Below are 17,576 nucleotides of genomic sequence, written 5' to 3'. Positions count from 1 at the left end.
TGTGCCCTCCAAAATAAGTAAATAATTAAAAAAAAAAAAAACGGGCAAATTCACAGGCTCTACCCTAGACGTACTGAATTTGCCAGTTTTGATAATAAAATAATAAAGGTTGAGGCGTGTACCCTGATTTGTAGCATTTGGGGGTTTCTGATTTCTCTGGAATATATACTCCCACCATGGCTAATTTCAAGCTACCACTTCATGCAGTTGATAAGAGATACACACAGTCAGCTTTCCAGATACAGTGCTAGGCCCTCAAGCATATCACTGTCCCGGGTCAATCTGTAGCACGCATCAAATCATCTGGAAGACATGTCAGAACACAGGTGGGCCACAATTACTACAGTTTCTAATTTAGTAAGTCTAAGGTGGGACCTAAATACTTTAATTTCTAGTAAGTTCTGAGGTGGTACTGATACTGATGGTCTGGGGACATTTTGAGAATCACAGCTTTAAGAGTCCCTTAGTCCACCTTATTCAGAAATTTAATTAACATGCAGAAAGTCTTAATTACTAAAGTCCTACTGAATCAAATTCTGTCTATTAAATCTGTTTGTGACCAAAATCCAAAAAATAGTTTTCGATCCTCATCTCTCCATCTGAATCTCAAGCAGCAACTGACGTAGGTTAAACACTTACTTCTTGAAACCCCAAATCTCTAGTTCTCCACTTTCCCACAGTCTCCTGGTTTTGTTCTTGCTCCTCTGGCTATTTTTTCCCAGTTTCTTTCCATGGGTTTCCCCTTGTCTGCCATTAGCTGAATGTTGGAATGCTACTTCCTTCTTTCCTCTTTTGAGGGCTGAATTATCCTTCTATGATGTATTAACATCCCATCCACTGGTTTTAAACATCATCTATATGTTGATAGTTCCCAATTCTCTTGTCTAAAACCTCTTCCCTGAACTTCACATCAGATATCTCTCCTCCATCTGAAATTCATACTTATCTCATACTTAATATTGCTTAAATAGAACTCACCCCCCTGTGTTAACATCGCCCCAAATCCTTCCCAGTTCAGTAATGGACAACTGTTCACTCTGATGCTTAGACCCTAACTCCCAAAGCCCTCCTAATTCATGACTTCTTATACTCTTGTTCCCTTGTAATCCATGTACCATACATCAGCCATTAATCTGATCAAATTCTTATAGCAGTACTGCATTACCTCCTTAGCGTGGCCCTATGTGATCTGGTCCCTGCCATCTCCTCCCCCAACCCTACACCTCATTACTCAAAACAGGTGAAGTTCATTCCTATATGAAGGCTTTTGTACTTCCTGGAAAGCTCTTCTTTAGGATTTTACAAGACTTGTTCCTTCTTGCTATAAAACTATACAATGTCACCTCTGCATCAAGATATTTTTTGCTCATAATCTTCTATCTCATAACTTCACTGACTTTCCTCATAGTGTAGCATGCAGCATGGCAGGTTAGAAAACCAGGCTTCCTAGGCCTGAATCTTAGTGTACAGTTTCTTCTCTTTCTGACTTGGCAATCTACATGAATGGGTTTTTTTTTTTTTTTACTTCAGTTTCCTTATCTTTAAAAATGTATAAACAGGGGCAGCCCAGGTGGGTCAGCAGTTTAGTATGGCTTTCAGCCTGGGGCGGGATCCTGGAAACCTGGGATCCAGTCCCACGTCCGGCTCTCTGCATGGGGCCTGCTTCTCCTTCTGCCTGTGTCTCTGCCTATGTCTCTGACTCTCTCTCTCTTTCTGTATCTCTCATGAATATATAAATAAAATCTTTTAAAAAAATGCATAAACAATAGTATCTGTCACTTAGGTTTATCATAAGGATTAAATGCGCTAGTATGTAAAAAGTATTTAGAAGCAGTCTAGCATACAAAGGCTACATAAGTGTTAGCTATTATTACCCAAAAAAATATCTTGTTTATGTATTTGTTTTTGCATTTATTACTCCAGCTCTCATATACAATGGAAGGTCCAAAAGGACATGCACTTTGACTATTATGTTTGCAATAGTATCCTCAATGCCTAAAAAAGAAGCAGGTACTCAAACATTTGTGGAATGAATGGATGAATCTTGTTAAGTAGTGTACCTTCCCCCCCAAAAAACAGTACCCAGGGACCTACATACAATGTGAAATTAAAAACCATTCCTCCCAATAAGCTCTTTCTAGTAATAGTAACTATGTGTATATGAAAACTCTTTTTAAAAATGCCTACAAACAATTGCAATAAGTGATCTCACTTCAGTCATACTTTTGTTCATAATGGCTTTCAAATCTTTGTCTTTGCATTTCATGATTTATAAAAAAATCTGGAAAAAATGAAAATCATAATAATTATACATTGGCAGTTGACAGTATACTAAGCACAGAGAAATAAGGGTTTCAATAGGAAGATGGCTGTCATCTCTTTATTAACTTATCAGCAAAACTTGGCTGCTAGGCACTTTCCTCCCAGGTCATAGATGTATTTGCTTAACAGCATAACCATGAATTCTTCCCAGAATGCTGACAGGCAGTTTTGTACTCATAAACTGTGATAAGTCCCTGAGATTTCTGACTCCTTTCCCCTGGGTGGCCTCGTATTACAATCTGCTTCCTAGCTCAGGGGTCCTACTCTCAGATTGGTTTCAAAGCTATCTGGAGACCAAAGTCTTTTTTCTTTAAAATGGTTCACCTCACTATTATATTTCCATAAGATATCTCTTTCTACATAATACTTCTTGAAAGCAGTGCCCGGTGGCTCAGCTCATTCAGAGTCTGACTCTTGATTTCAGCTCAGGTCATGATTTCAGGGTCAAGAGACTGAACCCCTGCTAGGGTTTGCACTCAGTGGGGAGTCTGCTTGAAGTTCTCTCTGGCTCCCTTTTTCCCTCCCTGCCACCAAAATAAATTTTAAAAAACAAATCTCTAAAAAATCCTGCTTGGAAAATTAAATGATAATTTTGGGAGACTATGGAGGTTGTTGAGCAAGGGGAGGAAAAAGAACTCTAAATAGAAATCAAATATTCTACTAAAAATTGGCTACAGGTGCTTTCCTTTTCTTTTTGTTTTGTTTGTTCGTTTGTTTTGTTTTGTTTGTTTTTTTCCAGTGGGAAGGTGTGACCTCAGAGTTTTAAAAATAAATGAGAAGTCCTTAAAGCAAGCATTTTCCATTTTGTTACAGCTTCTCCAGATTTATGCTTTGGGTGTTCACATATTAAAGTAATTTCTCTAGCTTCCTCCTTCTACCAGCATCATTTACATATCTTCCATGTCACCATCAAAAATATTCAACAGCATTTATAATGTGAGGGACAATAGGTATATATTTCTTTGAGTGTCTATGCCACCTAGGAATGGAGCTAAAGACTGAGAAATAATATTCAATCACTCATAATGAAAAATAATAATCACTCTCATAAATTCTCCAGCCTGGCTCATTCCATCTCACAGAGCAATGATCTTACAGCTTCTGGATCTCAACATAGTTCTATTTCACTATTCTGGTTCTGGTTTCTTCTGCACACTGCCTCTTATACTGAGCATATGTGGTAATGGTATATCTGCTCAAATTGTCTCCAATTCTTATCCCAGTCTCCCAAGGTGACCCAAAATGACACAGTATTTTTTTTATCAAACACTGTCAGCAAAGGCAGTTTTAAAAAAGAAAGTATAAACAATAATAATTGTTGGTCTACATATATATTTTCACATTTATTAAGTTCCTTCCATTGCTCTTTTAAAATTGACATCCCCAGATCATTGTCCTACCAAGTCTATACTCTAAAGACCCTGGGAGTCAACTGCCAGACCCAAGTTTCCGGTTCAGTGTGGATCTGGAATTGGATACTCTTTCCTTCAAGAGAATGCAGAAAACCCCTCTGAAATTAAATTGGAATATAGGGGTCAGTGGAAATGTCATTTACAACACATACAATGAGAGCTCAGAGCTTTTAGTTATAGAACTATAATTTAGAGCCTTGATCATAGCACAAAACAGGATAAATTATTGCTTAGATTTGTATAAGGTGCTTTGGTCAGTGAGGTTGTCATGACAGGGTACAGAAGTTTTCAGGATATCTGGTTATACGTAATTTTCATTTAATTCTCAAGGCAAAGTTCTCAAGAGGAACAGTCATAAATATTCTCCATTTGGTTAAATATCCTGATACTGACACATATTTTATTTGGTCAATTTACATAGTCTATTTACAATTTGTCCTACCTTATAAATTTTTATTCCTGTGTCCCTTATTCAAAATCTGAATTTTATATATAATATCCTATAATCTCTTCACTGGTCCTACCCATCACACATTCTAATCAATTGACATAGTTTCCAGATTATTTCCCAGGAAGCATAACTGTGATAATGTCACTCTTCTACTCAAAACCTATAATGATTTGCGATCCTCTACTAAATTCCAAATCTAAATTCCTTCACTTGGAAGTAAAGGCTAAGGCCTATATTTCAATTGTATATCCTACATCTCCATTTTCCACAGTCCATGGCCTCCCATTTGTTCTCACATGGGGCACATGGTCCCACATTCTCACATGGGTTCCTTAGGAGGAACTTGGAAATGTATGGAGGCATTTTGGATTATCATGGAGACTGAGCTGGGAAGTGGTGGTGGTGTATTTTAGTGCCCTAGATTCTGAATTTTCTGGCAGGCAGATCCCCACCATTGTGTCTCACACAACAAAGAATTATTCCACTCAAAATGTCAAGAGCTTTCCTGTTAAGAAACAATGTAGCTTACACAGATTCAGTAACTCATTTTTAAAATTTGTTATATGCTTTTCTGTCTCCTTTGCCTAGAATGTCCTTTTCATATTTTCCCCAATGTCCAAATCTTGCTTATCCTTTAAGACCTACAGAATATGTCACTTTTCTGAGAGCCCGCCCAGAATCTCCTAACATGAATCTTAAACTACCACAGCATCTCAACGTATTCCTCTCTAATACTGTTTTCATTTTTACCTGGATGATATATTTTCCCTTCTCATTGAAAACAATGTAAACAAAGTACCATCTTTGTTTTCCTATATGACTAGAACATTGTCTGCACTGGTACAGGTTATTTATGGTCATATGCTTAACTATTACAGCACATACAGTGAGTGTAAATGAAGGCTCCAGCACAATCTCTGTTTTGTGATGCATTTAGAAATTCTTGCTTCAGCTTGCATACTAAATCATACTTGGGCCTGGATACTTATTTTAAGACATTTTCTAATTTCTGACCTCACTTCCCCATCAAATTTAATGTCTATGACTTCTCTCCCACAACTCTGTGTCTTCTCCTAGGACATGACACCTTAGATTTTCATAGATAAAGCCTCTTCTCAAATAAACTCAGAACTTACTCCCCAGACTTCTTCCACTGGGTATCTCATGAATCCCCAATTCCTACCCCTAGGTCCCCCTTGCTTCATGGGTTCTCCAAGTAGGTGGTCAGCAAATATTTGTTGAATGAAGAGATCCTTGGAATGGGTAGAAGGGAGTGGCTGATTGCATAATTGGGACAAGATACAAAACGACGATAGTACAATCACACAGAGCTTAATTTGCAGCTTAGAAAGCAACTGTGCTCGTAGATGCATTCAATCAGTCTCCCCACATAAATATCATGGCACCTCCAGGAAGAGGCTGTTCCTAGGCTTCCACTCTGAAATTGCATTAGACAGTCTTGAGAATCAACCATTCTATCATAATCAGCTTCCTAAAAAACGATCACTTCATTTTAGCCTTTTTATAGTCTTATATGACTCTTGGTTTACAAAATCATAGAATTTTTTGCCATTCTCTTAAAAGAAAAGAAATAAATTAGGCATAATTGTAAAAAGCCTGTCACAACACTCACAGGTACACTCTGGGATTCTTAAGGAATATGATTTCAAATGGACTATTTGAGTCTTATATTATTTAGTTGCAAACAAAACATCCATCATCATCATCATCTATAGAAATTGAAAGAAAACATATCTGGTTCCCCAGAGCATGATTCTGAGAAAATTAAGTGCTTTCAATTCATAGATATGACAGCTTCTTGATCACAAAAACAAACAAACAAAACCCCATACGAATTAGGATATGTTTTTCATTTGGAAGAGATAGCCCGATACCCTTACTGAAGCATGTACTGAATACGTAACACATCATAACTTAATCAGAATAAGCTGCTATTATAACAAAAAAATCCTGTCCATGCAGGAGGAGATAATGCCTTACTTCACATGACTTGTACTTCAAAGAGACAGTGTCATATGGGGACTTTTTATGACTTTGAATAGAAACCGGGAGTTTCTATACTTTCCAGAGAACAAAAAAGGGAAGAATAGTGCTGGCTTTCAGCTTCCACTTCCCAATGTCTACAACACAAAAAAAAAATTCTTGCAGATATAATCATTCATTTTATAAATAATGTTCTAAGTACCTACTATGCGTCTGGCATTATTTTTAGGCTACATCAGTGAATCCCAAATTCCTGGCCTCATGGAGGTTGTATTTTTACAGGTCTAAATATGAATACACATGAGAGACCCGGGATCGAGTCCCGTGTCGGGCTCCCTGCATGGAGCCTGCTTCTCCCTCTCCCTCTCCCTCTCCCTCTGCCTATGTCTCTGCCCCTCTCTCTCTCTCTCTCTCATGCATAAATAAAATCTTTAAAAAATATATGAATACAGATGATGTCCACTGCATATCCTCCCCCCCGGTACTTCGTTCTTTTTATACTTCACATGCTTCTATACCTGGGGCAAACTTGACTTTTGTCTCTACTTTTTAACACACTCCATATACAGCCCTTTTAGAAAGTAATTATTGATTTACAATAGGTAACTTGTGAAAATATATCACTAAGCACATCACTGAAAATAAACTAAATGGCTTTACAAGCTGTTTTAACTCTGTCAAGTCATCATATAACATAGCATTTGATGAGAGGGATAAACAGAAGATACAACAAAGCTGTATTAGATATTGATTCAAACATGACAGTGATTAGAAAACTTAACTTAGTTTTGGAAAATATAAGCACTTGTGAGAGTCTGCTTAATTGAGTATAAGTGTATTCACCACAGGGAAAATATCCTAGTTTTTCATCATGTTTTTATTAATCAAAGAATCTTATTTACAAAAAAAAAAAAAAAACCCACTTAAGACATCTAATACCTTTACCATCCCAATAATGAAATTCTATTTCTTTCTTTTTTTAAGATTTATTTATTTATTCATGAGACGTACACAGAGAGAGAAGCAGAGATATAGGCAGAGGGAGAAGCATGCAGGGAGCCTGATGTGGGACTCGATCCCGGGACTCCAGGATCACAATCTGAGCCAAAGGCAGACGCTTAACCACTGAGCCACCCAGGCATCCCTGAAATTCTATTTCTTAACATCTTTGACAGGGCACAGCCTATTTGACTTTTGGTCAAATACTTCTTGTGGTTAGGTAGTAATTCACTACACTTAAAACAACTCATTCTTTTTCTGCTTAGCCCTTAAATTGCAGAGCCTGAACCCAACATGGTATTCTAGATATGGACAGCCCAAGTCAACTACACTGGAAATTTTACCCTATTTCACAAGCTAAGTGGTCATAATCATTTTAAGACTATAAGATGGCCCCCATGTCATGCTACTGACATATAGTTGAATTACCTAAATTAGTACCTTTAATTTTCTGGATTTTTCAGGGCACGAATATTTCTGAAAGACGTTAAGTAGAGGAGAAAATGAAGTAACTAACACAGGGTAGGGAAACTTTTATTTTGCCAAGTAAAGAATAACCATATGAAAAGCTATTATCTACTTTTATTATTATTTCATAAATCAAATGTTTTTGATGAATATCAAACAAGTAGAAAGCACATTAGTTTCTAACAAAAAATTGAATAAGTTTTACTTGGTGAAAAAAACTGATTATTACTAACCAAATTTCAGTATACACTATGAAAATGCTTTCATGGACCACTATTTGAACTCACTGAACTTGATTGCAAATGCCCCTCTCAATTCCTGGTGCCCCAGGTACTTTTGGTAAGCAATGTTTTCCTATCCACTAGTGCAATAGATTTTATTTAACCTTAGGTCCTGACTTTATATTTACCCTTATTACCCTTATTAAATGTAGTTTATGAGGTTTCAAACATTAGTCCAAATTATCAACATATTTTAAAACCTTGCATTCTGTCTCATTTTTGTGCAATATGGAAATATAAAATATTTACTTTCAAAATATCCTTCCAAGTTCCTTTTTAAAATAGAGTAAGAATTAAGTCCTATAGATAGCACTATTTTTCCACCAGGTTGGGTTCAAACAGCTATCATTCAGATCACATTTCTCTACTTTATATAAAAGATTCATTAGAGCATTTCAGGATTGGGCATTAAGTGGCTTGTAGAAATTTCTCACCCAAGGCTTGTCCTCCCTTTATAATAGCTTGGTCTAATGTTCACTCTCCTTGTGTTTGAATGTCTGTGGCATTGAGAAACCCCAAATTCCTCCTCAACAAAATCCAGTTCCTTTCAGGATAGCTCTGTTAGAGAGCATTTCTCATTCTATATTGAGATGAAGCTTATATCCTTGTAGCTCCTATCTACAGATTGTAGCTCTGCCCCTCAGGAATCTTTAGAACAAGTCTTTTGCATCATAGTCTTTTAAAGATTTGATGACAGTGACGACATTTCTCAAAGTCTTACCTTTTCCTTCCTAGAAATTCCCTGTTGCCTTTATGAGTTTTTCATATGACATAGTTTCAAGTCATGTCACTATTTCTAATATCCTCTGCTAAATATGCTCCCAGTGACAATTCTTTTTTAAATGTGACAGATGTACCTGGACAAAGCATTATAGCTGTAGTCCTTGAGGCACAGTAAGAGCCAGGATGATCCAATTCACTGAAATCTCAGCAAATTCAATAGTTTTTAACAAACAGGAATTAAATGTTTCCCTATCAGCTCCTTCTGACCCTGTGTGTTCTCAGCCTGACTTACTCCAGAATCAATCTAGCAATATTTTTAATTGGGTGGGTTTTATTTAGAAATTAATAAAATACCTACTTCTGGTTAAATTAAGAGTTCTAAAAGAAATAAAATGGACTGTAAAACCATTCTCCTTGTTCTTTGTCCCGTCTCATTTTCCTGGAAGTAATTAACTATTAAAATTCTCATGAGAATCTTTTAGAAAAATTTTCTATAACTACATAAATATATGGCTCAATCTATCTCCTTTTTGTTTTTTTCAAATAAATGGGATAACATACATACTCACTTAAAATTTGACTCTTTCACTTATCTTGGGTATCGAGCATACCAAAACATAAGCTGAGCCGACTTAACTACTGACAGTTTCTAACATTTTCTGCTAACAGACACTTAGGTTGGTTCTGGCTTTTGTCATTATAAGTGAAGCTGCATAAAAACTTTATTCTTAGACTTTTGTGCATGTGCACATATATAGCTGTACCATAAATTGTTGGAAGTCAAATTAGTGGGACTAAATGTAAGTGCATGCTTTATTTCAGTAGGTATTATAAAAGTAGAGCTTACACAGATTGGGACTCACACATACACACACACACAGACACAACAATTGGGATGCACTCCAGACCTACTAATTCTGAATTTCAGGATGTACTATATTAAGATATGTACAGTTTAAAAAATAATTTTGAAGTACAGAGAAGGTTGAGAATAACTTTTAAAATTTACTTTTTGACAAAAAGATGTTAAATCATATTAGTTTTTTTCTGACAGCTATGTTACACTGTTGATTCACATTAAGATTACTATCAAGTGAAATCTCTAAGCCTTATGGAGGGTAAATTTTTGCTAAGCCATAACTCTTCCATTCTCTATTTTGCAATTTGCTTCAGATTGCCCAATATGTATGGTTTAGTACTTACATCTATTATATTTCATCTGGATACTGAGATTTAGTATTATATTTCATATCCATATTCTAGAATATCCAAAATTTTTGTGACTCAATTCTTTCAGCTAATATAAGCCCTTTACTCATAATTAAAAAAAAAAAAAACAGGGAGAAGGGCAGAGGGAAAAGCAGGCTCCTCACTGAGCAGGGGACCTAGAGCTCCATCCCAGGACCCCGAAATCATGACCTAAGCCTAAGGCAGACACTTAACCAACTGAGCCCCCCAGGCGCCCCTTCTCTTATTTTTTTTTTTAGTATTTTATTTATTGATTCATGAGAGACACACAAAGAGAGAGAGAGAGAGAGAGAGAGAGAGGCAGAGACACAGGCAGAGGGAGAAGCAGGCTCCACGCAGAGAGCCTGACGTGGGACTTAATCCTGGAGATCCAGGATCATGCCCTGGGCTGAAGGCGGCGCCAAACCTCTGAGCCACCTGGGCTGCTCCCCTTCTCTTATTTTAACTGAATGTTTTAAGAATATTATTTTATAGTCTTACCCAACTCATTAGAAAAACACTGAAATGAGCTAAGTCAAGAGCATATCAGCTGTAGCCACCAGCACAGAGCTCACCCTTGGTTAACAACTACAATTAATCGGCCTTTTTTAGGACTTTTTTTTTTTCATGAGCTACAGCTCAACTAATTATACCATGATTTTTTTCACGTTCTCAAAAAGAAGACAGACACATCATGTTAGGAAAAGTATCATAAAGGTGTTGCCAAAAACCTCACTGCCCTTTATAAATATAGAATGATTTATCATTCTAGAAACCATCGTTCATATACACTGCATATATATGCTGCATTTCTGCTAGGTACGGAGGATATAAGTAGTGAAAAGGAAGATTAAATCATTGGCTTCATGAACTTTATGTTTGAGTATGGAGAATGTACAATAAAAGCAACAAAATAATACATAATTTCCGGTAGTGATAGAGACTTTAAAAGAAATAAATATGGTGACATAATGGAATATAGCTGAAGGAGTGACAGGGAAATTGGTATCTGAGAAGATGATATTTGAGCTGAGTCCTTACAAAATGAACATAATAGGATCTGGCCATATGGAAAAGAAAATACTGGGGAACTACTATGTGCAAACTCCCTCAGGTGGGAACTAACGTGCTGTATTCTAGAAACAAAAAGTCCAATATGCAGAGATCTAATGAGTGAAAAGGGAAATAATACAGAGTGGGGCTGGAAGTTAGGCAGTAGGAAGTTTATTATTTAAGTCTGAATAAGGCATAAAAATGAATTTTTCTATAAAAGCTAAGAAAAGCAATTGCCATTGTAAATATCTTCAAAATTTACTTTAGCCTTTAGATAGAAAGTAGGTTAAAGAGAAGTATAGGCATGGAAATCATATAAAATGATGTTTCTGTGGTCCAAGATAGAAATGATGGTATAAGCTAAGATGTGGACAGATAAGCTGGAGAAAAGTATATAGATTCAAGATAAATATTTTTGGTGAAATTGATGGGACTAGTTAATGAATTCAATAGGAAAAACAGCCATTAGATATCATTAGAATAGGGATGCCTGGGTGGCTTAGTAGTTGAGCATCTGCGTAATGCTTAGGGCCTGATCCCCCGGTCCTGGGATCCAGTCCCTCATCAGGCTCCCCGCAGGGAGTCTGCTTCTCCCTCTGCCTATATATATCTCTGCCTCTCTCTTTGTGTCTCTCATGAATAAATAAATAAAATATTTTTTAAAGATATCATTAGGATAAAAACTTCACAAGAACAAGGATTTTCATCTGATTGTTTTCTTTACTATTTACCCTCCAGATACCACATAGTATATGGTCAATAAATATTTACTGAAAATTTCCAGGTTTTTCCCCAGAGCAACCAGGCAGATAGCCATGCATTAGCTTATTAAATCAGTAAGACTCTTCAGTCTCATTTCATCTCATTCTGCTACTGCTCTCATTCAGTAGCAGAATGAGATGGGAATGCAACAATCAGAAGTTCCATGTTGGCTTAAGTTTTAGATGTCTTCTAGATGTCAAAGTGCAAATGTCAAGACTATACTATATCTGAGTGTGGTCTTTAGGGGAGAGATCTGGCCTGGAGAGAAAGGTTTGGAAGTCATCAGCAGGTAGTCATGGATTTATTGTAATAAATAATAAAAAAAACTAAAGAGCCCCAGAATTACATTTTTTTAAAGTTTGACTATGGAGATACATAAAACATTTAAAATAACATTTACTAATAAAACATTTATTAATGGAAAGATTCAAAGAGCCATTATTCCCAAAATAATTCAAGACATTTTAACAATTTCAATAAAAATACTAATGTACTTTCATGGAACTTGACAAGTTTATCTTGAAAGTTATATGAACAAGCAAAAAATAAGAGCAATAAACAAAAAATCACCACCAATAACAACAAAAAACAAGGTGAGTCAATTTGCCTGGAGATATCATATTTAGTGTAAAGCCATAATTAAGACATTGCAATATTGTTGCAGGAATAAAGACATAAACCAGTGGAACAGAATAGGGAACCCAGAAACTTGTATATTTTGAAATGTATTTCAATTTACCTATCAATCTATATTTACATATAGAATAGTAGTAAATAAAAAAGAGAATAGTAGTAAATAAAATATACATTTGATAGATATGTATCATACATATATAAGGCACTATATAAAACATGTATATGTATGCATGTATTACAAATAGGTACAGCATATATATATACGTGTATATATATGTACATATATATATATAAAATAATAGAAATGTTTTAAAAAGTGTGAACATGTGTGTGAAACAATGATAGCATTTTACATTAATAGGGAAAAGGATCAACTATCACCATCACATGATTGGCCCAGTGGTTACCACTGTAAAAAAAAAAAAAAAAAATCTCTGCGTCAGGTTAGATATAAAAATAAATTTTAGATGAAGTAAATATCCATATGTTAATTAATGATACTTCATCCTTTTTTAAAGAAAATATGAAAACTATTTAACATCTTTGTTGGGAAAATTTCTTAAGGCAAAAAAAGTCAACAAACCATTATACACAGTAGATGCTCAATAAATATCTGTGGAAGTAATTGAAAGATGAATCATTAAAGTTCCAAAAATCTTCAATGATCAAATACTATTTCAAAAGTTAAAAGAAAAGCTATAGTCAACAAAAGATATTTTTAACAACCTCAAGCAATGTAATAATAAAAAAGACAACCCAACTAAAAATAGCAAAGGATTTAGTCAATACGCAGAATTAGAAAGCCAAATGGTTAACAAGCATTTGAAACAAAACGTTCCTTTTAGTAATCAGAAAATTATAAATTAAAACAAGTGAGATATATTTAAAACTCTTCAGATTCAAAAGACATTTAAAAGGTGACAGCATCAAATGCAATCCACAGTATGGATAAATGCAAACTCTCCTTGGCTGCAGAAGGGAGTATAAATGATTCAATCACTTTAGGGACCCCACTGTAGTATTCTGGTTCCTTGTGAGATCTCACAGAAAATGGACATCAATTGTGAGATCTCAGTTGCAGGTCCTCTGGACTATACTTCTCCAGCCAGTTTTTACTTGTTAATTAACATTAAGTCCAATGGAGGAATCTCCCTTACTATTTCCTCAATATTCTTAGAGATAAATTATCAGCAAGGTAAATCAAGAATTGAACACATATACTACTTTAGAATAATGAGAATCTCAGTGGATATCCAGAGATTTGAAGTCTCTAGTCATTGTTATATTTCATATCCTTACAACATTTGTGATCTTTTTAGGAAGTAGTTATCCATATCATCTCTTTTTTTTTAAAGATTTTATTTATTTATTCATGAGAGACACACAGAGAGAGAGAGGCAGAGAGGCAGAGACACAGGCAGAGGGAGAAGCAGGCTCCACGCAGGGAGCCTGACGTGGGACTCGATCCCGGACTCCAGGACCACACCCTGGGCCGAAGGCAGGCACCAAACCGCTGAGCTATCCAGGGATCCCCCCCATATCATCTCTTGATTGTTCTAAGACAAGGTGTTTAAGATTGCCCTTAGCTGTATACTGATTCATGGTTCAAGACACTAACCTAGAAATTATTCCTAAAAGTATGTTGCTTTTCAAATAACAAACAAACAAAAACTTCTGAATTGTAGACAAGGAAACATTTCTTGTCTTTTTTTCAAATTCATGTCTTTGAATAAAAGAGGGGAAAAAAGTCATTCCTTTCATATTCTGAGATTTCAAGATAAATAATGACTAAAAATAAAAGCATTGGACAAAGCCCTGGTTTAATTTCACAATATACCTTTGTCTCACAAGATTCTGATATGATTCCTTAGGGAATATTATAAGAGCCAGGTGATAAATAAGGAACTAGGTACCTAGTAAAGAATAAACCATGACCTTAGGACAAGTCAGCATCAGTATTTAAAAACAAATACCTTAGTATATTTTCATAAATATAAAGGTCTGAAGTATTATATATAATTTTTATAGTTAGTTTAATTAACAAGACAGCAACTTAGTTATCATACCTGTGGACACAAGGTTTCTAGGTGATTGGCTGCAATTTTGACAATTTTAATCCCATCTTCATTTGTTGACATGGAACAAGCAAGATTTGCCACCTTAAATACAAGCCAAAATAATGGAAATTATTTCAAATTAGTAAGGAAATGCAGAAACATTTGTTATCCTAAATAAGTTAGAGAATGTATATAGTCATTGAAAAATCTCAGTGATAACAGCATTCTCATAAATGTCACTGCAATGTTTTATGGAACTCCTCAGAGTATCTGTTAAAATAATAAGAACAAAGGGCTCTAGAAAGTTGTTTAAAACAAAAAGGAAGACTGATAAGTCAGTCAACCCTATCCAGTCTCTTTGTATCAACATCTAACCCATAATAAGATGATAGCTATTATGGATTCCTACAGAATTGAAAAAGAAAAAGCTTATCTATGGATTGAATGCTACTAGATTCTTGGAATCTCATATGATTATGTTTTTTCTTAAGTTTATAATTGTTTTATTATTTTTTTCATTCCCCAGCAGTCTATTATACATATTTAAGTAGCATTAAGCATGACTATATCATTACTCATGTTTTATGCAGCATCAAATATATTACAAAGCTGGACAAATACAAGATAATTAAATTCTTCTTCCTGTTCTTGCTTTTCTACTATAACTTCATGGGCACTGTTCGAATATTCCAGCAGTCAATTTGATTCAAGCATTAGTAACACCTATATTCCTTTATACGTTACTCCTTTTGAAACTTGCATTGTTTTCCAACGAAATGGGTGCTTGATTAAATAATCACCTTAATGTCCATTACCTAAGCCCAATATTTACAAATACTTTCTTTTTTTTTAAAGATTTATTTACTTATTCATGAGAGAGAGAGAGAGAGAGAGAGAGAGAGAGAGAGGCAAAGACATAGGCAGAGAGAGAGGCAGGCTCCTCACAGGGAGCCCCATGTTGGACTCGATTCCCAGACCCAGAATCATGCCCTGTGCCAAAGGCAGACGCTCAACCACTGAGCTACCCAGGCATTCCTACAGATACTTTCTTAATGTCATGAAAGACCCATGAGAAAAGCATGGGATTCCTTTCTCTTCCTTTGACCCTCACTCTTATTCAGTGTTGTTCTTCCTAGCAGGTGAGTGAGTGCACAGAGCAGTAGTGTTTCCTCTGATCTACAAGCTGTCATTGTCTTCATTATTGCAAGGAAAGAGCTTTTCTATCATTTGTTAACTTTCCTAATGTCTCTCTTGGTTATTATATACATCAACACATTGCAGGCTTTACTACTCAAATCCAAAATACATTCAGTTTCAGAGAAACCACACATTAGGTGCAATAGAAGCAAACAACAAATATATTCTAAGATCAGAATTGTATAGTACCACAAAAGTAATTTACGTGGATTTACAGTCTGTTTTTCATAGCATTACTTTTAATATGTGAACAGTGAAACAAATTCCTTGATTGTATTTACATATAATGAAATAAAAGCAATACATTATTTAACTGTGGAAGGGCATTGTTCACTTTATTAAGGTATATGAAAATGGCTTGCTTGAAAAGGGCTTTTGTTGTCTTGAAGGTCACAATGCTTCAACTTTCATATCTGACATACAATTAGCACATCTGTGAATTATTTGAAAAGGGCAGTAGTTTCCATACCCCCTCCTACCCCCGAGCCCCACTCACAGAAAGTACGATTCAGCAATCTAATCACTTTGACATGTCTTCTAATAATTTGCACTGCACTGAAGAAAATCTCCATCAGCAAATTTGAACACTGTTTCTTTTAAGCAAAATTTTAAAAATTAGAAATTACTGGCTCAATCTTTTGGTCAAATCAGATAAATGCTGGTTAAACCAAAATTTAAAAATTACAAAATCATGCCCCAAATATTCTTTTCCTTTATTTTTTTAATGGATCATCTTTTTCTTTTTTTCCTTTAAAAAAAAAGATATTCTTGTATTGGACATTTGCTGGACACCATGTTTATCGTAAGCCAATCAGTGACTAACATAACGTGGATATATCCTGCCCATAAAAAATCTATTTATGTGAACAGATTTAGGTTTTACAAAACTCTCAATTGAAAATATAGCACAGCTAAAAGTTTTCTACTCTATTAATGATCATCCTAACACTCTGTCTTCTTTTATTTAGACATACTTGAAATTCTCCTTACCAGAACAGTTTCATGTCAGATAAATTTTCTAAATAATCAAGTACTATTTCCAGATTAAGGCAAGTAGAATTTTAGTGATTTTTTAATACAAACAAATTTGAATTTATGAGATAGCTAGTTTCTGTGACAAAATGAAAAAAAAAAGTTAAGTGATAGAAATAAAATCTCTTTACATTTCTAGTTTAAGTGACTTGTGACATATTTTCCAAAGCTATATCAGTATGTAAGTGAGAGCTAAATTTCTTCTAACAATATTCCCAAATTCTGTGTGGCAGCCAGTTATATTTCCAAGCACAGCATAAAGGAAACTCCCTATTAATCAAAGAAAGCAGCATGCAAATAAAATATTTTGTAAAAGTGTTTGAGATATTTAGACATCTGACATCCTCTAACATTGACAACATTTCAAAGTCTGTGTAAAGCTTCATTATTCAAGAGATCCTTTTGAAAACTTCTGCCCACTAAAGGAAAGGGAGGAGTCATGTCTCTATGACATAGGGAGGTTTTAGAGACAAACAGATCTGGGCTTGAATCTGATTTCCACAACTAATGAACATTTTATTTACTATGGACAAAATGTTAGCTTCTCTAAGCTTATTTTGTAACCTGAAAAATGGGTATGATAATACCTAGGTCACTGGAGTGGCTTGATTAAATAAGATAGTGTGTGGAGATGGCTTGATGCTATCAGCTAGGCTTGACCATGCATAGATTTCCTTCCAGTTCGTTTGTCTCTCTACCAATGCAGGGTGGGAAAGAACAGTCTCTTAGGAAGTTTTACAGAATTAAAACTTTAAGAACCTAAGGACATTTGACAAAATGTCTAATCTGAGAGCTACAAACTGAAGCATTTTCAGGACTCATGCAGGATATACAAACATAGAATCTTGATAACAACTCAGCGGTTGGGTGGGTTGGTAGGTCCCCAGGTGAACGTGAGTGTGTATGCCCTCCCTAAAGGCATTAAAACTCATTAAAACAAGATGAAAAACAA

General features: G+C 35.3%; 1 protein-coding gene across 4 annotated transcripts in view; it reads right to left on the bottom strand.

Annotated features, from left to right (window-relative positions):
- The window catches only part of CTNNA3 (catenin alpha 3), a 1,663,516-nt gene that overhangs the window by 612,170 nt on the left and 1,033,770 nt on the right, over positions 1 to 17,576 (bottom strand). For all 4 annotated transcript variants that reach the window (XM_055308926.1, XM_055308927.1, XM_055308929.1 and 1 more), the window contains one exon: positions 14,405 to 14,497. In XM_055308926.1, the coding sequence (XP_055164901.1) occupies positions 14,405 to 14,497 (93 nt within the window). The remainder of the gene's footprint in view (positions 1 to 14,404; positions 14,498 to 17,576) is intronic.

The sequence above is a fragment of the Nyctereutes procyonoides genome, unplaced genomic scaffold, assembly GCF_905146905.1.
Source record: "Nyctereutes procyonoides isolate TBG_1078 unplaced genomic scaffold, NYPRO_anot_genome, whole genome shotgun sequence".
Taxonomy (NCBI): domain Eukaryota; kingdom Metazoa; phylum Chordata; class Mammalia; order Carnivora; family Canidae; genus Nyctereutes; species Nyctereutes procyonoides.
Note: the sequence above shows the minus strand (reverse complement) of the source record. Positions and strands in the feature narration are given on the sequence as shown.